This window comes from Orcinus orca, chromosome 2 (assembly GCF_937001465.1).
Source record: "Orcinus orca chromosome 2, mOrcOrc1.1, whole genome shotgun sequence".
Taxonomy (NCBI): Eukaryota; Metazoa; Chordata; class Mammalia; order Artiodactyla; family Delphinidae; genus Orcinus; species Orcinus orca.
Window position 1 is genome coordinate 179497606 of NC_064560.1, and position 22646 is coordinate 179520251.

The following is a 22646-nucleotide window of genomic DNA, read 5'->3' on the forward strand; positions in this document are numbered from 1 at the left end:
GGCCCTCAGTTGACTAGCCTTTATCTTGAGGGAATTCAAAACAATGGACTTGGGTCTCCTTTGTCTGGCCAGAAGCACTTAAATAGGAGAACTTGAAAGGGGCCTGAAAAATCAGGCTTGTTTTTTTTACCTCATTTAAATTTCTGCTAAGTTTCCTACCTCTCTCTCTTGCTTGGACTAACTTCAGCATGGATAAACAATTTGGCTTTTCCAACTCCAAATTATCAGATTCAGTAAATGCGGATTATAGATTGCAGATTTTCAGTCTCCCAGTGCCCCCAAATCTTGCTCTCTGCTTTTAGACAGATCAGTTTCAACCTATACTTGTCTTTGCCTTCCAGGACTTTTCTGAAGGCTGCAATAAGTACACAACAGACACCAACATCCTGAAGTTTTTCTACTGGTCACTTAATACCACCCCCTGAAGCACAGCATCAAGGTCCCAAGATATGACTTCTGATGGTTCAATCAACAGCACGGCAAGGTTTTCCAATTATTCCTTTAGAAAAGTACGATCCTCCCTGTCCTGACCCCACTTCTCCACTTAATCAATCCTACATTTTAGGTTCTTTAACTTATAGCTCCTTACTCCTAGAACTGATGTTTCACATAAGCTTGAATTTCTTCTGCTGAGAGCAAGGGAGAACTCCAGTTCAAGCTGGCTTAAACTACAAGGTAATTTATTATCATTCCAGGCAGAACTGCTCCACCGCATGTCAAAGCTCTAGATCCGCCTCTCTGCACTGCTCTCAGTCGTGCCCTCCCTTGGAGGGAGGCTTCATCCTCAGGACCATAGCAAGATAGCTTCAGCCATTTCTGGCATCACAGCCAAATATAACAATGTTCAGAGAAGAGGAACATCTCCCTCCTAGTGTTATCTTTTTTAGGAATGAGTAAATGTTTACCAGAAGCTCCCCAACAGACTTCATAGTTCATTCTTCAGAAGAAGAATAGTTCTTGATCAGACGAGGGCTATATGCATAGTAACTGGCCTACATTAATTTTTTAATGGAATGGAATGAATTGCGGTGCAGTCAGGGAGGTAACCAAGACCACTATAGGAGCCAATTGATATCCTACGTAAGTTTTGCTAGTACCACTCAAGAGCAGGAACAGAAAAACTAGAGAGTTGGGTTGATTCCAGATTGAACATCAGTAAAATGTGTGAGGTGGAAGCAAGTAATTGAAGATGCTGGTGAACATGTCGTCAGAGTAGCTTTTCACGAAGTCCAGTCTGACAGGAAAAAACCGATTCCAGGAAACAGCTGGTCAACCAAAGGAATGTGGAGAGATCCAAAGCAGATGGTAACAGTTAAAAGAGGAAAAGGGAATAAAAGAAATGTGGACAGAGGCTGAAATGTTAGAACAAAAGATCTGAACACAGAGAAATTACAGATGATGACAAATCTTAGCCATTGAAATTAGCTGCTGAGTGATTTGAAGGTCACTATAAAAGAGGAAATTAGTGAAGTATAAGGATACACAGTTCAATGGGTTGCTGACTTGAACTTGGAAATCACCGAAGATACTGGCAAGAATTACATGTAATGAGACAGGCTGAGGGGAAGCCAGGTGTGAAAATCCTTGGGAAATGTGGAGGCGAAATGGAGAAATGAGTAGCAGTCAGGAACAATGGGAAGGGAATGTTCTAACCAAACACTGCTTCCATAGAAGAAGAGCTGTAAGGGAAGATTAAAAGACGAGGATTGAAAATGGCTGGTGTGAAGCCAAAAGAATGATACGGCCTAAAACCATGGAGATTATAGGAACAGGAACCAATTCCTCAAAGGCCTGACTGCCCAGTATATATAGTTTTCTGAATTAACTAAAAGGTAGACAGGAAAAATTTTTAAAGAAAAAAAGGTTATTTTTCTGCATGTGAGGAAACATGCAGAAAGACTACTGGATTATACTAACATATCAGTGCTCTAGCCTTTCTTAAATTGCGTATAACAATTACACATTAAAAAAGTATGCACTTTAGCACTGATCCTTCTTACTTTTCAACCATTAAGAAATTCAAATATTAAAAGACAGTATATATTACATATAGCTCTTTTATTTCCCTCAGCATGAAGGCAATACACAGAAGGAAAAGACGGCAATTTAAGATTCTTGAAGTCAAATACTATCAAGCAAAAAGCTCAATACATGGGCAAGCCAATTATTCTGCCAATTCAACAAGAAAAACAAGACAAAACCAAACCAAACCTAGGGATCATTCCCATTACCCATGTTATAAAAAAGAACATGAATTTGGAAACATTCAGAAAAGTATACATTATGATCAAAATCCAAGTTCAGATTTTTTCCTTTATCATTTTCAAAGCACATATAAAAACCAATGACTTCAAAAAGCACTTTAAAAGAAAAAGGCAATGAGGGGAAGATGGCAGAAGAGTAAGACGCGGAGATCACCTTCCTCCCCACAGATACACCAGAAATACATCTACACGTGGAACAGCTCCTACAGAACACCTACTGAACGCTGGCAGAAGACCTCAGACCTCCCAAAAGGCAAGAAACTCCCCCACGTACCTGCGTAGGGCAAAAGAAAAAAGAATAAACAGAGACAAAAGGATAGTGACAGGACCCGCACCAGTGGGAGGGAGCTGTGAAGGAGGAAAGGTTTCCACACACTAGGAAGCCCCTTCGTGGGCGGAGACTGCGGGAGGAGGAGGGGGAAAGCTTCTGACCACAGCAACAGGGGTGAGGAGGGTAAAGCGGAGAGATTCCCGCACAGAGGATCGGTGCTGACCCACACTCACCAGCCCGAGAGGGTAGTCTGCTCACCCGCCGGGGTGGGCGAGGCTGGGAGCTGAGGCTCGGGCTTCGGTCAGAGCGCAGGGAGAGGACTGGGGTTAGCGGCGTGAACACAGCCTGCAGGGGGTTAGTGCACCACGGCTAGCCAGGAGGGAGTCCGGGGAAAAGTCTGGACCTGCCTAAAAAGCAAGAGACTTTTTCTTCGCTCTTTGTTTCCTGGTGCACGAGGAGAGGGGATTAAGAGCGCTGCTAAAAGGAGCTCCAGAGACGGGTGCGAGCCACGGCTAAAAGCGCGGACCCCAGACACGGGCGTGAGACGCTAAGGCTGCTGCTGCCACCAAGAAGCCTGTGTGCGAGCACAGGTCACAATCCACACCTCGCTTCCAGGCAGCCTGTGCAGCCCGCCACTGCCAGGGTCGCGGGATCCAGGAACAACTTCCCCGGGAGACCGCACGGCACGCATCAGGCTGGTGCAACGTCTCGCCGGCTTCTGCCACCACAGGACCGCCCCGCACTCCCCGGCCTGAGTTAGCCAGAGCCCCCGAATCAGCGGCTCCTTTAACCCCATCCTGTCTGAGAGAACAACACACGCCCTCTGGCGACCTACACGCAGAGGCGGGGCCAAGTCCAAAACTAAGCCCCTGGGAGCTGTGAGAACAAAGAAGAGAAAGGGAAATCTCTCCCAGCAGCCACAGGAGCAGCGCCTTAAAGCTCCACAATCAACTTGATGTATCCTGTATCTGTGGAATACATGAATAGACAACGAATCATCCTAAATTGAGGAGGTGGACTTTGAGAGCAAGATTTATGATTTTTTCCCCTTTTCCTCTTTTTGTGTGTATGTGTATGCTTCCGTGTGAGATTTTGTCTGTATAGCTTTGCTTCCACTATTTGTCCTAGGGTTCTATCCGTCCTTTTTTTTTTTTAATAATTATTTTTTATTTTTATAACTTTATTATATTTTATCTTACTTTATTTTATTTTACTTTATCTTCTTTCTTTCTTTCCTTCCTTACTTCCACACTCCTTCCCTCAATCCTTCCTTTCTTCCTTTCTTTCTTTCTTTCCTTCTTTCTTTCTTCCTTTCTTCCTACTTCTACTAATTCTTTCTTTCTACATTTTCTCCCTTTTATTCTGAGCCATGTGAATGAAAGGCTCTTGGTGCTGCAGCCAGGAGTCAATACTGTGCCTCTAAGGTGGGAGAGACAACTTCAGGACACTGGTCCACAAGAGACCTCCCAGCTCCACATAATATCAAATGGCGAAAATCTCCCAGAGATCTCCATCTCAACACCAGCACCAAGCTTCACTCAACAACCAGCAAGATACAGTGCTGGACACCCTATGCCAAACAACAAGCAACACAGGAGCACAACCCCACCCATTAGCAGAGAGGCTGACTAAAATCATAACAAGTCCACAGACACCCCGAAACACACCACCAGACGTGGACCTGCCCCCCAGAAAGACAAAATCCAGCCTCATCCACCAGAACACAGGCACTAGTCCCCTCCACCAGGAAGCCTACACAAACTACTGAAGCAACCTTAGACACTGGGGACAGACACCAAAAACAACGGGAACTATGAACCTGCAGCCTGCAACAAGGAGACCCCAAACACAGTAAGATAAGCAAAATGAGAAGACAGAATAACACACAGCACATGAAGGAGCAAGATAAAAACCCACCAGACCTAACAATGATGAGGAACTAGGCAGTCAACCTGAAAAAGAATTCAGAATGATAGTAAAGATGATCCAAAATCTTGGAAATAGAAAAAATGCAAGAAACATTTAACAAGGACCTAGAAGAACTAAAGAGGAAACAAACAATGATGAACAACACAATAAATGAAATTAAAAATACTCTAGAAGGGATCAACAGCAGAATAACTGAGGCAGAAGAACGGACAAGTGATCTGGAAGATAAAATAGTGGAAATAACTACTGCAGAGCAGAATAAAGAAAAAAGAATGAAAAGAACTGAGGACAGTCTCAGAGACCTCTCTGACAACATTAAACGCACAAACATTCGAATTATAGGGGTTCCAGAAGAAGAAGAGAAAAAGAAAGGGACTGAGAAAATATTTGAAGAGATTATAGTTGAAAACTTCCCTAATATGGGAAAGGAAATAGTTGATCAAGTCCAGGAAGCACAGAGAGTCCCATATAGGATAAATCCAAGTAGAAATACGCCAAGACACGTATTAATCAAACTGTCAAAAATTAAATACAAAGAAAACATATTAAAAGCAGCAAGGGAAAAATAACACAAAAGGGAATCCCAATAAGGTTAACAGCTGATCTTTCAGCAGAAACTCTGCAAGCCAGAAGGAACTGGCAGGACATATTTAAAGTGATGAAGGAGAAAAACCTACAACCAAGATTACTCTACCCAGCAAGGATTTCATTCAGATTTGATGGAGAAATCAAAACCTTTACAGACAAGCAAAAGCTGAGAGAGTTCAGCACCACCAAACCAGCTTTACAAAAAATGCTAAAGGAACTTCTCTAGGCAAGAAACACAAGAGAAGGAAAGGACCTACCATAACGAACCCAAAACCATTAAGAAAATGGGAATAGGAACATACATATCAATAATTACCTTAAATGTAAATGGACTAAATGCTCCCACCAAAAGACAAAGATTGGCTGAATGGATACAAAAACTAGACCCATATATATGCTGTCTACAAAAGACCCACTTCAGACCTAGAGACACATACAGACTGAAAGTAAGGGGATGGAAAAAGATATTCCATGCGAATGGAAACCAAAAGAAAGCTGGAGTAGCAATACTCATATCAGACAAAATAGACTTTAAAATAAAGACTATTAGAAGACACAAAGAAGGACACTACATAATGATCAAGGGATCGATCCAAGAAGAAGATATAACAATTGTAAATATTTATGCACCCAACATAGGAGCACCTCAATACATAAGGCAAATACTAACAGCCATAAAAGGGGACATCGACAGTAACACATTCATAGTAGGGGACTTTAACACCCCACTTTCACCAATGGACAGATCATCCAAAATGAAAATAAATAAGGAAACACAAGCTTTAAATGATACATTAAACAAGATGGACTTAATTGATATTTATAGGACATTCGATCCAAAAACAACAGAATACACATTTTTCTGTAGCGCTCATAGAACATTCTCGAGGATAGATCATATCCTGGGTCACAAATCAAGCCTTGGTAAATTTAAGAAAATTGAAATTGTATCAAGTATCTTTTCCAACCACAACACTATGAGACTAAGTATCAATTACAGGAAAAGATCTGTAAAAAATACAAAAACATGGAGGCTAAACAATACACTACTTAATAACGAAGAGATCACTGAAGAAATCAAACAGGAAATCAAAAAATACCTAGAAGCAATTGACAATGGAGACACGACGACCCAAAACCTAAGGGATGCAGCAAAAGCAGTTCTAAGAGGGAAGATTATAGCAATACAATCCTACCTTAAGAAACAGGAAACATCTCGAATAAACAACCTAAACTTGCACCTAAGGCAGAGAAAGAAGAACCAAAAAACCCCAAAGTTAGCAGAAGGAAAGAAATCATGAAGATCAGATCAGAAATAAATGAAAAAGAAATGAAGGAAAGGATAGTAAAGATCAATAAAACTAAAAGCTGGTTCTTTGAGAAGATAAACAAAATTGATAAACCATTAGCCAGACTCATCAAGAAATAAAGGGAGAAGACTCAAATCAATAGAATTAGAAATGAAAAAGGAGAAGTAACAACTGACACTGCAGACATACAAAAGATCATGAGAGATTACTACAAGCAACTCTATGCCAATAAAATGGACAACCTGGAAGAAATGGACAAATTCTTAGAAATGCACAACCTGCCAAGACTGAATCAGGAAGAAATAGAAAATATGAACAGACCAATCACAAGCACTGAAATTGAAACTGTGATTAAAAATATTCCAACAAACAAAAGCCCAGGACCAGATGGCTTCACAGGCAAATTCTATCAAACATTTAGAGAAGAGCTAACACCTATCCTTCTCAAACTCTTCCAAAATATAGCAGAGGGAGGAACACTCCCCAACTCATTCTACGAGGCCACCATCACCCTGATACCAAAACCAGACAAGGATGTCACAAAGAAGGAAAACTAAAGGCCAAAATCACTGATGAACATAGATGCAAAAATCCTCAACAAAACACTAGCAAACAGAATCCAACAGCACATTAAACGGATCATACACCATGATCAAGTGGGGTTTATTCCAGGAATGCAAGGATTCTTCAATATACGCAAATCAAACAATGTGAAAAACCATATTAACAAACTGAAGGAGAAAAACCATATGATCATCTCAATAGATGCAGAGAAAGCTTTCGACAAAATTCAACATCCATTTATGATAAAAACCCTGCAGAAAGTAGCCATAGAGGGAACTTTCCTCAACATAATAAAGGCCATATAATGACAAACCCACAGCCAACATCGTCCTCAACGGTGAAAAACTGAAAGCATTTCCACTAAGATCAGGAACAAGACAAGGTTGCCCACTCTCACCACTCTTATTCAACACGCTTTTGGAAGTGTTAGCCACAGCAATCAGAGAAGAAATGGAAATAAAAGGAATCCAAATCGGAAAAGAAGTTAAGCTGTCACTGTTTACAGATGACATGATACTATACCTAGAGAATCCTAAAGATGCTACCAGAAAACTACTAGAGCTAATCAATGAATTTGGGAAAGTAGCAGGATACAAAATGAATGCACAGAAATCTCTGGCATTCCTATACACTAATGATGAAAAATCTGAAAGTGCAATAAAGAAAATACTCCCATTTACCATTGCAACAAAAAGAATAAAATATCTAGGAATAAACCTACCTAGGGAGACAAAAGACCTGTATGCAGAAAACTATAAGACACTGATGAAAGAAATTAAAGATGATACAAATAGATGGAGAGATATCCCATGTTCTTGCATTGGAAGAATCAACATTGTGAAAATGACTGTACTACCCAAAGCAATCGACAGATTCAATGCAATCCCTATCAAACTACCACTGGCATTTTTCACAGAACTAGAACAAAAAATTTCACAATTTGTATGGAAACACAAAAGACCCCGAATAGCCAAAGCAATCTTGAGAAAGAAAAACGGAGCTGGAGGAATCAGGCTCCCTAATTTCATACTATACTACAAAGCTACAGTAATCAAGGCAGTGTGGTACTGGCAGAAAAACAGAAAGGTAGATAAAAGGAACAGGATAGAAAGCCCAGAGATAATCCCACGCACATATGGTCACCTTGTCTTTGATAAAGGAGGCAGGAATGTACAGTGGAGAAAGGACAGCCTCTTCAATAACTGGTGCTGGGAAAACTGGACAGGTACATGTAAAAGTATGAGGTTAGATCACTCCCTAACACCATACCCAAAAATAAGATCAAAATGGATTAAAGTCCTAAATGTAAGGCCAGAAACTATCAAACTCTTAGAGGAAAACATAGGCAGAACACTGTATGACATAAATCACAGCTAGATCGTTTTTGACCCACCTCCTAGAGTAATGGAAATAAAAACAAAAATAAACAAATGGGACCTAATTAAACTTCAAAGCTTTTGCACAGCAAAGGAAACTGTAAACAACACCAAAAGACAACCCTCAGAATGGGAGAAAATATTTGCAAATGAAGCAACTGACAAAGGATTAATCTCCAGAATTTATAAGCAGCTCATGCAGCTCAATAACAAAAAAACAAACAACCCAATCCAAAAATGTGCAGAAGACCTAAACAGACATTTCTCCAAAGAAGATATACAGACTGCCAACAAACACATGAAAGAATGCTCAACATCATTAATCATTAGAGAAATGCAAATCAAAACTACAATGAGATATCATCTCACACCAGTCAGAATGGCCATCATCAAAAAATCTAGAAACAATAAATGCTGGAGAGGGTGTGGAGAAATGGGAACACTCTTGCTCTGCTGGTGGGAATGTGAATTGGTACAGCCACTATGGAGAACAGTATGGAGGTTCCTTAAAAAACTACAAATAGAACTACCATATGACCCAGCAATCCCATTACTGGGCATATACCCTGAGAAAACCAAAATTCAAAAAGAGTTATGTACCAAAATGTTCACTGCAGCTCTATTTACAATAGCCCAGAGATGGAAACAACCTAAGTGTCCATCATCAGATGAATGGATGAAGAAGATGTGGCACATATATACAATGGAGTATTACTCAGCCATAAAGAGAAACAAAATTGAGCTATTTGTAATGAGGTGGATAGACTTAGAGTCTGTCATATAGAGTGAAGTAAGTCAGAAACAGAAAGACAAATACCATATGCTAATATATATATGGAATTTAAGAAAAAGAAAAGTGTCATGAAGAACCTAAGGGTAAGACAGGAATAAAAGACACAGACCTACTGGAGAATGGACTTGAGGATATGGGGAGGGGGAAGGGTGAGCTGTGACAAAGCGAGAGAGAGGCATGGACATATATACACTAACAAACGTAAGGTAGATAGCTAGTGGGAAGCAGCCGCATAGCACAGGGAGATCAGCTCGGTGCTCTGTGACCGCCTGGAAGGTTGGGATAGGGAGGGTAGGAGGGAGGGAGATGCAAGAGGGAAGAGATATGGGAACATATGTGTATGTATAACTGATTCACTTTGTTATAAAGCAGAAACTAACACACCATTGTAAAGCAATTATACTCTAATAAAGATGTAAAAGAAAAAGGCAAAAGTATCACAATTTATGATTAGATTATTTATATCAATAGAATTTTAGACCTTCCAATATACGTTCATCTACATATCTCTAAAGAATATCATGATTCCCTGATATAAACATCCATGTCATTGTCTTTTTTTTTCCCCCAACATCTTTATTGGAGTATAATTGCTCTACAACAGTGTGTTAGCTTCTGCTGTGTAACATAGTGAATCAGCCATACATATACACGTATCCCTATATCTCCTCCCTCTTGCATCTCCCTCCCACCCTCCCTATCCCACCCCTCTAGGTGGTCACAAAGCACCGAGCTGATCCCCCTGTGCTATGCAGCTGCTTCCCACCAGTCATCCATTCTATATTTGGTAGTGTATATATGTCCATGCCACTCTCTCACCTCGTCCCAGCCCACCCCTACCCCTCTCCGTGTCCTCAAGTCCACTCTCCACATCTGTGTCTTTATTCCTGTTCTGCCCCTAGGTTCTTCAGAACGCTTTTTTTTTTAGATTCCATATATATGGGTTAGCATACGGTATTTGGTTTTCTCTTAAGGAAAGTATACAACCTTACCTTTCTGGGTTTTTTCTGCAATGATATGCTATTTGTTTGATATTACATGTAGTCTTCAGTAATGACGTAGTTTTGTGATATGATATATATCTTATAATCTTACCAATATTCCAAAATGTAAAGAGCAGAAAAAAATAAATAAGAGCAATTTTTAAGAGAATAAAAGCCTTTGGCCTTCTAATGAATTTTTAAGTGGCACATTTTAAAGCAGAAAATAAATTAAGCTGGAAAAGAAAAACAGAAGTAGGCACAGAACTATTTTGAAAATCCAAAAATTGCATTATCTGAGCATATAAAATGGCTCAACAAGGCTACTTATTAAACAATTAACTCATTCTTTAAACTATAATGTGTTTTATTTGTAAACCAGTATCATTTTTATTTTAACATACACTTCCAAATATACCCTGGAGTCATTTTTGGAAAATAATTAGTCCTAAAAAACAAAAAAGGAGTAGGCTGTATTACTACTGCCCTAAAGTGGCTCTGCGATTTTATTAAAAATTAAATACTCTTTAGAGGCATTATTCAGTAAGATATTAAAAATATACTTTTTCCGAAGTTATTTACAATGTATTTCCACATCACAGACTTACTGGACACTTGAATTTGCAGTGAAATATCTGTTACCCTTTCTTTCTTGATTAACTGTTGCTCTAACTGCGACATGCTGCATTAATTTTTAAGGCTTTTAAAGTGGAAATTACAATGCCTGCTGTGATAATTGTAATACTACCCTAACTGTGGCAATCACTTTAATGCTACTTCTTTGCTTATCATTAGCAATGCTAAGTGATAAAAATAATTATATCAAGAGTATTCTGGGAAATGACTGTTTAACAATTTTTAATATTCTGAAAAGCTCAATCTAGATAACTCTCAGTACCATGGATTAGGATACTGTCTGATGGCATGGACCCTTCTAAATTTCCTCTAATTAAGTAAAATCCCCAGATGGTTCTCAATCAATCAATCCCCCCAACCACTCTTCTCTCTAGCTACCTCCCTTATACCCAGGCTCATTGAACCAGCTGCCAAACCAGGCTGACAACAGAATAATCAAGGTAGAGCAATTTCCTGGGATCAAATCAATTCAGATTCAAGCCTGAAAGGCTTAGAGCTGCTTTACCTTGGGGCAACTAGTCATCCAGTAAGTGTCAGATGGGTTAAAGTGAAAAGCACTCCACAATGAGTGCAAAGGGATCACTTCCTCCATCTTTTATATGTCCAAGAAATTCATACATAAAAACGAAAGCATCTTTTCCATGACAGCTCATCTGTCATGAAATAAGCATCTGTCACTCTTAAGTGCTGACAATTGATTTTATAAATATAATTGCCCTACATTTTGCTTTCTTTTGAAAGAAAGTCGACTTATCCAAATGACTATTCTTCTGGAACATTCAGATTTCTTGACAAGTGACAAATGACAAAGCAGAAGTGATAAACCAAGACTAAACATGGATAAAAATCAATCATGACTTTCCTGCTTATTACCTTAGAAACATCTGGGTTTAATTCAATGCAAAGATACAGTTGAGAATCAACATAGGAGCATAAAATCCATTTAAAGTAACTGATTATACAAGAGAAAAGATGATGTGAAATGCATACACAGATCAATGAAATGCTTTTTGTTGCTATCAAAGAGGCACAAAAGTCTTAAAGAGGTTTGAGATCTGATAATACCGTCAGCAAGATTATCAATGTCACTCACTTAACTTATAGAGGCTGCCAGAAAATGCTCCAGTAGTAACGGCTGCATTTTAAACGCTTCTTTCTAACCAATACTTAAGTTGAAATATACAAATAAATGAGATTTTAAAATAAATGCATTGGGGGAAAAGGCATGTGATATTAAGGAAGATTTTGTGATTCTCTTCCATTTGGATATTAGAGAATAATTTCAAATTAGGGAACTAAAAGCTATACTAGAGGAGGAGAGTGGATCTATTTTAAGCGTAAACTCTGAAAAGCCACAGAATGTTAAAAGATTACAAAGGCTTTAAAAAGGTTTTAAAAACTAAGTTACCTTTTACCTTGAAATAGTCTAGACATAAAGACTCTTCTATCAAGAACATCTTGATAGGTTGTATGCACAGCATAGCATTCAAGTGTTTGTTCAAAGGACATATGAATGAATGGTTGGTCACAGCAAAAACCAGTCCTCAGGAATTTGGCTTTTATACCTGATTATTCTTGTCTGTCAGTTGATCAAGAGTTTCAGATTGTTTCTCCAGCGCTCGCTCTAACTTCTTATGCTTAAGCTTCCACTGCCTAATGGACTCCTGAGCTTTCAGCTTCAGCTCTTCTCTCTTCTCCTCTGCCACCTGTCTCAGGGCCTCCGACTGCTGGAACTCAAGGAGGTACTGCTCGGCCTGCTTGGTTGCATCCTCAGCATGCTGAGTCAGCTTTGAGATCTGGAGGTCAGCGCACTTATGTCTGGCATCACATGTCTCAAAGTGATTCTGGATCTCCTTCAGTTCATCCAACATCTCTAGTTGCTGTTTCTCCCTGTTCTCCAATTCACATGTCAAATTCTAGGAAGAAAGCATGTGAGATATCAGGAACACGTTCTTGTCAAAATTAGATGCATAACATATCATCAAACAAGAATCACTAACATCACTAAATTAGCAATCAATCTAGAAAATATGATCTTTTTCCATGTATTTTATGATCACATTAGTTGAGAATAATTTTTTATAAAAATATTTTCTTTTTTAGACTACTTCATTATCCAAAAAGGAAAAATATTTTTTTTTCCAATTGACTGTCACTAAAATAGAAGGTCTTGCTGATGAGAAAAACAATGTGCATTACTTTAGTAAGAACCTAGTGTTTTGTACAACTGAAGAAACGTCAATGTTTTAAAATTTGTCAGATATCAGAGCAATTATATGCAATCATACGTAATGCTTCACTTTTTGGCAGCACCTAAAATTTTGTTATAATAAAATAAAACTCTGTAACAAAAAATGAGCATTGATGATAGAAACATCAGTAATAGATAACACTGTATGTGAAAGTCCATTTAAAAGACTCTCAATAAAGTATTTATAGATAGGTTATTTCCAGCTAAATCAACATAATGTTGTAAGTTGAAGAACTTACCTCGAGCTTATATAAATCACTGCAGGATAGATTTTTAAATAAACTTAAATTTATGTGGAATACATACCTAATCAAGAAAAGAACCTAACTTTTTTTTTTCTTTTTTTTTCTTTAAGAACCTAAACTCTTAAAAGCTAGCTTCCTCAAACCAAAAGCGGTCAATAATACATTTGGAACTTACACTTAATCATCATGATTCATACATATTTTTAATCTGAGAAGAATGGGAAAAGATGGATTGTTAACTTCAAAAGTGAGAGGACATTATATAACATTCTATACAAATAAAGAATGAATATCATCAGTAACATTAAGCCACTCTTGTAAAACTCTGGAAGGGAGTGACAAGTTCAAATACAAGTGCTTCCAATGTATCCCATAAGCTGTCCCTCCTGAGCCTTAGTTTCCAAATACCTGTGGTTACAACGGTGACATGAAAATGTCATGTGTCCAAGTAAGACTAGGTTCAGAAGGCTAAGATGACGCTGCAAGCTGGACAAACAATAAATATCATCTACACTGTCCTGAAGCACCTACAGAGACTGGAAACATTTAAAAACCTCCTATGACTCTAACAGCAGAATGTTCAGTTCCAGATTCATCATCCCTGAACTGTGGCTCAAATAAAGTTAAATTTCTCTCATGATTAAAGTCATGGTGTGACATTATGGCAATAACATAAAAATAATGCCTCGAAAACAAGAGGTTTGCATTTGCTCAGTTTGCTAAATTCAGTGCAGCCTGGAAGAGATGAGTCACTCCTTTATCCACCCAAACAAAATAGTAAATTGAGAACTGTGCACTTGTTTGTGTGGAAAATTCTAAAATGAGATCAGAAAACCCTAGTGATGGTGGTTTACCCCTTTGCCCTTATCTAAAAGTCTTACCACTATGCCAGAAATCAGCTTTATTAACAAGCAGTAGTCAAGTGGTTTCCAGATCAACAGAGAGACACCATTTTTTTCCCCACAACAAAGACTTGGGAGACTGGTTTCACTTGCTATGTGTTAGGCAGATAATTTGCAGAAAGGTTAATAAGATCTGGCTACAACACCAAAGAAGATAATAATCTAACTGTGGAGATATTCAGACTATCAGCTAAATTACAAGAGTGGATAGTACAAGGTGATGACGGACAGCTACTTGAAGGGGTCTATATCTACAGCGTGGCTGGGGAGGGTCTCTCTTAGGAGGTGACATATGAGCTGAGATCTAAATGAGAAGGAGCTGGCAATAATAACAACAACAACAACTACTACTACTACTAAAGTTTATTAAGCAGTTAAGTTGTGCAAGGGATAGTGCAAATGCTTTATATGAATTACCTCATTCAATGCCACCACAAAACTAAAGTAAGGCACTCTTACTATCTTGGTTTTACTGAAAGGTAACGAACACTTGGAACTTGCCCAAGTTCACATACCTAACAAGTGAGAGCACAGGATTCAGACCCAGATACTCTGACTCCAGAGCCCATGTTTTCAACTCTTTACTAAGCTTTCAGATTCCCAAAGGACCCTAACTCCATGCCTCTTAGGTCACCCACTCCCATAGTCTTATCCTAGGGTTTTTTTCAGAACTGTCACCTTTGAAGCAAAAGGTATGTCCAACCCCACCCCTCCCCATTATCTCCCCCTCAGGCCTCTGGCTTTATATACCAATCTTCCCAGTTCCCTTTTCTTCTCCTTTTCTTCTGATACATCTGTTCCTCATTGTCAAGAGGACGACCATTCCCTTGATATTCCTTTTGCTGATTTTAAATTCCAGGCTCTTTAACCTAATTTTCTTAATTTCACTTTAGCCACTCCCTTGCTCACATCTCAAACTCCCTTTAAAAACTGCTCATCTACTGAACTTGAACAGCAAAACCACCAACTCTGGAGGAACTACAAAAATCTCCTATTTCCTATATCGGGTTACTCAGTCCTCCAAGGAAAATCACACATGAGTATCAGGCGATGTGATGGGACACTGAAAGCCATCCTCAGTGCCCAGAAATTCTTCTGCAGGCCTCCACCCAGTCCACTGTACTATCTCTGAACCTAACAGCTTTTTACTCACTGTAGGATATAACATAGCTCCCCTGTGAGAAATAAAATTGAGGCTATTAGGCAGGACACCCCCCAAATTTCCTATATGTACCATCCTGAATCTTACCAATGGTTAGTCTCTCCTCCTCTCTAGGCTCTGAGGAAAAGGGATCTTTTAGAAAAACTAGCCTACCTTTGCTATTTCCTTCCACAACCATCAAGGGATTCACTATACCAGTTAAGTCCTCTCCTTCATGTACTGAACCTCTCTTTCCCTACTAGATCATTCTTCTCTACTTCTCCCATCTTAAAAAACACAGTAATTTTTTTAAAACTAAACAAACAAAAAAAACCTTTATCAATCTGACATGATCTTCTAACCAGTACCCTGTACTCTTCCCTTCCTGTTAAACTCCTGCAAGGAGCAATCCACACTTGATGCCCCACAATCTTATTTCCAATTCACCTCTCGATTCACTGGTACCGGTCCCGATACACAATTAAAATAACTCTCATCAAGATCCCCAAAGATAACCTACAGCCAAATACAATGGACTCTACAAATCTTTCCTAATATCCTCGTTGAATGTGGCACTGCCAATTACTTCTGCTCATTCCTAATCTCTCTTCTTCCCTGACTTTCATAATATACTCTTCACTAGTTCTCCTTTTTCTTCCTGTTTTTTCATAGTCTCCTTCCCTGGGTCTCTTCAAATATTTGGCTTTTAAATAGAGATAACTGTATAGGGTTCTAGTATTAATCATCATTCCATCTAGACAATGCCTTTGGTGGTAAGTATATAGGTAAACAGAGATATAAGTGATTCCTAATTCAGAGCCAGACTGATCTTCTCAACTCCAAACCTTTAAATATCTAATTACATAATGACTTTCTACACTTGGTAATCCCACGGGCATCTTAATTTCAGCACGTCAAAAAAGTGAATTTATTGGATGCCCAACTCCTAACAAAAAATAGTCTTTTTAAAATAGCAGTAAAGGCTCTCTGCTGAGGAAGGATAAAAATGGAGGTGGATTTGTGTATTTAAATACAGTGAGAAAGTTGGAAATAACTGCTGTAGGAAAAGAGAAAATCAACAAGAGATAAATGTTTAAAAGCTGACAAACATAAATGAGGTTACAGCTAGACAGTCTCAAATTTCTAATGGATCCAAGAGTACACAAAATTCTTCGAATTTCTCCAGCATTTCTTTTGAATCCAGAAATAAAATAAGTTCAGCATTATTTATCCTTCTGTAATTACAGAGCACAAGAATAGGCACAGGATTAATATATGCAAGCCCAGAGCTTAACAACATAATAGGAAGATCCTATTCAGTCACTCTTTTGACAGTCTCTTTAATCCATCTTCCTCAAAAAACCAATCAGAATAATCTCATTGTAATAAACATTTCTCCCCCATAAATCAAAAGATTATGCTATAGAACCCTCATAACAATTCCTCCAATAAACACACACACTCATACATACATACACACACATCACACACATATACACAGAGAGAGCACATGAAGCATACAAACACATCATTAATGCATGGATAAATGCTTTCAAGGTAGGCACGTATAGTAAATATTAGTATCCTCCTATGTACTACATGAAACGTTAAATGGAAGGCAATTTTCTTATTTATTCCATTATGATGATTTTACTGTCATACATTCCTGGAAGCACCTTCTACCCTGAAGAACTTTTTATATTTAAATTGTGTGAAATTATCTCAGCTACTAAAGCTGGTTAAATTTCATATTACTGAATTAAGCCCATTATTTATTTCTCACTATGTAAGTAACCATCAAAGATAAGAACAATCCAGAAACACACTTTTTACCAAGAATTCCTTCCAGTTGGAGGGGAGGAAAAAACTTTAGGATCCTAAAGGGAACCTTTTTAGTTTCTGTGTCTGGGCCTGAGAATTAAACTAACATAAGACAGATTAACAGGAGAAAAGAACATGAATTTTATTTAATACTTTTATGTATACATAGGAGACTTCACAGAAAAAAGAAGATGCAAAGAAGTGGTTGGGACTGAGCGCTTATATACCTTTTTAACAAAGAATTTATGGAGAGATGACAAGACAAAGGAAAAGGGATTTAATAGTGGGAAAGTGACTAGGAAATATATGGGGGAATGAAAGATAAGGGTTATTTTAGGTTTGTTTGTACAGATCCATTTTGGCATCAACTCCCAGTCTTCAATGATGACAGTGTTCTTCTCTTCCTGGTACAGAGAGAGCACCTTCCTCATGGGAAATACTGACCTGCTTTTAGGTAGAAACAGGAGGTCAGAGAGCCCTTCCTGCATCTACTGGTTCTCAAGTGCCCTTGGCTGAAAATACTCAATATGCCAAAGTGGCATATTTTCAGGTGGCATGTTCTGATTCCCTTCACAGTACATTACCAAAAGATTTATAAAAGCTCCAACTTACTAAAACTCCATACATTTGAATGGATTTCTTTTCTCTTTCCTTCTTCAGGTGAGAAAATATATTAATGGGTAGTTGTGTTGAGGGTCTCAGGTTTGGTGATAGCTAGATGGGTTCACAGAACTAGAAGCATATTGAAGCATATAGTTGTACTTACGGTAAGATTTATCAGAGTGAAAAAATACAAGGCAAAATCAGCAAAGGGTAAAGGACATACAGTGAAGACCAGTGGAAACCAGCTGCAAGCTTCCAAGAGTCTTCTCCTTCCCAGCGGAAACACACAAGACATGCTCAATTCTTCCAGCAGTGAATTCTGACAACACGTGTGAAGTGTTGTCTACCAGGGAAGCTCATCAGACACTCAGTGCCCATAGTTTTAATTAGGGGCTAGTCACTTAGGTACTGTCTGCCTAGTATGTACCAAATTTCCAGACTCCCAGAAGGAAAGCAGGTGTTCAGCATAAACCACATTTTGTTTGTACAAAAGGTCCAGTCACAGTGAGCTACCCTTATCATTTAGGAAAGGTTTCATATCAGTGTAGAGAAATGATTATCACTCAAGTTCCTAGATGCCAGACAAGGGCCTACCTTGCAAGCAGGTAGGCTAAGGAAATTTCCTCAGGAGGCTGAGGAAATCTGTCTCAGGCCTATTAAGTTAACTCTTCTCTTCCCAGTAGTAAAATGGCCAAAGAACAGAAAGGAAAAAAGATAATAACGCCCTAAATAAGTTCTTAATTAAAAAACAATTAACTATAAATAATAGTTTTATAAACTAAATAAATAATGCATTTAGAAGTTGATAGAAAAGAACCCTCTCCCTTTAAAATTGGTTGGCTTTGGCTGCCATTGGCTCCCTCTTTAATAGCTGCAGTGGTTGTACTCAAATTCTAAGAAAATTATAGACGACCTACTCATATGAATAAGGCATTAAAACACAAATAGAAAAAAAAAAGATATTCTATTAAAAAAATAATGTAGATAGGACCCACCATAAATTCTAGCATTAACGGATCACACATCTAAGATCGTAATTTTACATATTTTGATTACAAGGGATATTTATCAAGTTGAAATTACAAAAGTGGAAAAATTGGATGAGGTAGGAGAATAATGGAGCAAGTATACAGAATAAAGAAATCAGCTCTGTCTAGCATACAAAAATCTTTCCACCCACCTTCTTCCCATTTCTCATATTCATGAAGAAGAATTGCTAAGCCTACATTTAAAACATTTTCCATGAGGAATTAATTAAGGGAGAAAAAGTAGACTATGGTGTAAGTGGCAACAATGATTATTTGTTCAACGATGAAACTAAAATACAACAAAATACAATTTCTCCTCTACTCTTAATTGACAGTCAACACACACAAAAGATTAGGCACCTTAGTGAACATTTAAAAGTAAAAACCTGAAAGAAGATGTGGCACATATATACAATGGAATATTACTCAGCCATAAAAAGAAACAAAATTGAGTTATCTGTAGTGAGGTGGATGGACCTAGAGTCTGTAATACAGAGTGAAGTCAGAAAGAGAAAAACAAATACCATACACTAACACATATATATGGAATCCAAAAAAAAAAAAGGTCATGAAGAACCTAGGGGCAGGATGGGAATAAAGACGCAGACCTACTAGAGAACAGACTTGAGGATACGGGGAGGGGGAAGGGTAAGCTGGGACAAAGTGAGAGAGTGGCATGGACATATATACACTACCAAATGTAAAACAGCTAGCTAGTGGGAAGCTGCTGCATAGCACAGGGAGATTAGCTCGGGGCTTTGTGACCACCTAGAGGAGTGGGATAGGGAGGGTGGGAGGGAGGGAGACACAAGAAGGAAGAGATATGGGGATATATGTATAGCTGATTCACTTTGTTATAAAGCAGAAACTAACACACCATTGTAAGGCAATTATACTCCAATAAAGGTATTAAAAAAATAAAATAAAATAAAAGTGAAAACCTACCCCAAATAAGCCAGGGTACAGTGAATGGCATTTATTTTAAATAAACATTTCCATATACAGTATTATGTACTTCATGTGGAAACTTGTAATGGTAATGAGAAAACAGCTAGACTTAAAAGACTCAAAAGTGGGCTTCCCTGGTGGCGCAGTGGTTGAGAGTCCGCCTGCCGATGCAGGGGACATGGGTTCGTGCCCCGGTCCGGGAAGATCCCACATGCCGCGGAGCGGCTGGGCCCGTGAGCCATGGCTACTGAGCCTGCGCGTCTGGAGCCTGTGATCCGCAACGGGAGAGGCCACAACAGTGAGAGGCCCGCGTACTGCAAAAAAAAAAAAAAAAGACTCAAAAGTAACACCTATAGGGAGACGGTGGCATACCACAGAAAGAGCATGACTTGAGTTCAAATCCCTGCTCTGCCAGTCTATGACCTTAGAAGAACTGCTTACTATCTGTGAACCAAAGTAACAAGTGAATTTATAAAATGGGCTCAGTAACATTTACACCACAGAAGAATGATGACCTACATGAGATCACTTAGATAAAACAGCTAGAAGAGTGACTGGCACATTTCAGGAACTCAACAATGATAGCTCATTATAACTAACTAGAAACAATGTTAGAATTAAAGAAGCAATCCAATGCCTACATTTTAGAGATAAGGAAATGGAAGGCAGCAGAAGATAAAGTGATCAATCCAAGATAAGGGAGATAGTTTTCAGCCACAGGTCCCTAATATTCAAACCAATATTGATCCCACATCAGTATATTACTGACTTGGATACTAGCCAACCTTCTTCATAATTAAATAAGTTGCCATGCTCCTTCCTGAGACAGAAGGAAATCCTGAATAGGAATTATACAATCTCTGATGCATAGAAGTTTCTAGAACTTTTTCTGAAACAGAGAGAAAAACCACAGGATAAGGGTGACTTGGGTTAAAAAAAACCAGAAAAGTACTGTAAGAGAAATACTGATTGGCGCAAATATGACCAAGCAGGAGGGAAGCAATATCAAGGGTAACTCCTAGAAACAGGATTTAAGTTTGTAAATTTAAGAGAAACTATTCTGATCAGCAAGACCTCATAAAGAAGGAGACAAAGTAAGGACACAATGGACAAACTAAAGTGTAAAGAAGAGAAAAGACCGGGTCACTGATGGAAAGGAGATGAGCATCCATGACCAATGATAGCATGCGCAAGAGCCGCAGAGTGGGCGAGCCATCTGAGGCTGCCCATGAAGAGCAATAGCTCAAGAGGGCTAAAGAAGACTGGAAGATGAGTTGAGAAATCAGGTTGCGGGGATGCCAAAATCCAGTTTAAGCTTTCAACAGTTTTTAAGCAAGGGTGTAACATGATCAGACATGTGCTTGAGAAAGATTAATCACCAAAGGACATTATCCTAACATTAGGATAGTAAAATATTATAGCAACATTAAAAATCATTGAAGATCATCCTTTTAAAGCAGGAAAGGACTTTGAGAACCAATTCTTCTCTCATCTAAGTTCAATTTCAGCAATCAAATTCGATGGAGCTGGTTTACAACAGACAAGAAGGAACAGTGGCATTTAAGAGACAAGAAAAAAAAAAAACACTACTGACACTTGTCAGTCTTCCTAAAGAAAATACAGATATATTTCCCTTCAGTCCAATAAACACTTACTGCATTCAGCAACAACCAAGCTGCCAAGACACAAAGCTGAATAAGACAGTATGGTTCTATGTTCTACTCCTCTGGAGAACCATACAGCCTAGTTGGGGAAACAGACATGTAAGTTATTTTGAATAAATGTGATAAATATGAGCAATTCTTTCTTCTCTATTTCAAATTTTGCCTCTTCCCCATTTATGCTACCAAATATATACTTATGTTTTATTCTTCAATGTCTTTATCTGATTATGTAATGTTTTCTAACAATAATTATTTGTCCAAAGAAAAGAGCCCCAAACAACATTAGGGAGTGACAAAGGGAACAAAAAGAAGATAATTCAAAGTTGCTGCTGAAAGTAATAAACAGAGAGTGAGAAAGAAAGGGAAGGATGGGGAAGAGAGAGACAGAAACAGAGATAGAGAGACAATGAATGCTCATGCCAGCCAATCCCAGAACTCAAACAACCAACAGCACTAAGGCAAGAGCATGCCTAGCACTCCTGCCCTGTTTCCCTCTGATGCCTTCTTTCAAGATGGACATGCCCTTAACATTGGTGTTGGTAGGGGAAACGGGATTGAAAGGAGTATGGGGAAGAGGAAAAAGGTTAACAAGAAAATCTGATCAATAAGACACCTTTCCCAAATATTCACAAATAAAGCCTTCTGTAAGAATTCAAATAATTTGATTCTGTAATGTTTGGAAAAAATACCAAAATAGGGGCAAGCCAAATGGAAATACAATCATGTGTAAAGACTCTATTTGCTAATGAAAAATACAATAGTTGTACCTATACATACACACTTTTTAGTGTGCTAAACGCACGCACTGTAAAATTATGTGGTGTTTGTATTATACTCATTTTACCAAAAATAAAGAATATTTTAAAATTTTAATTATTATAGAGATTAAGAATTTTTACATCTTGGCATCAATGACAACTTCATTTTAAGCATAAAATATTTTGGTTTAAAAACACTTGGTTGGAAACACAACTCTTAATTATAATATTTACCATTTAAAAACACACAAACCACAATAGAATAATCTGTTTTACAATACAGTTCCTAGAAACCCAATAGAATGAAAGTAGTAACTGTTTGAATGTACCAAAGTGATACACTGAAACAAAAATGATGTTTAAAGCATAAAGCTCAGTTCATTACAAGGGAAAAAAAACAGTGACATTAAAGCTAATAAATAACAAGCCTCAAGTAGAATACCATTTGAAATAGAATTCAGTTAATCATCTTTAACACTATGTGAACAATGTATCTGTTCACTAATTCCAGCCCAAAATATGACTTCCTTAAAGCAGGGACAAGATGAAAATGTTGACTGAAGAAAACAGTAAC

The 22646-nt window shown here is 38.3% G+C and overlaps 1 protein-coding gene across 2 annotated transcripts in view; it reads right to left on the reverse strand.

Annotated features, from left to right (window-relative positions):
• Positions 1-22646, reverse strand: part of CEP128 (centrosomal protein 128) — a 453164-nt gene that overhangs the window by 293488 nt on the left and 137030 nt on the right. For both annotated transcript variants that reach the window (XM_033416425.2, XM_004262299.3), the window contains one exon: positions 12277-12627. In XM_033416425.2, coding sequence (XP_033272316.1) covers positions 12277-12627 — 351 coding nt within the window. The remainder of the gene's footprint in view (positions 1-12276; positions 12628-22646) is intronic.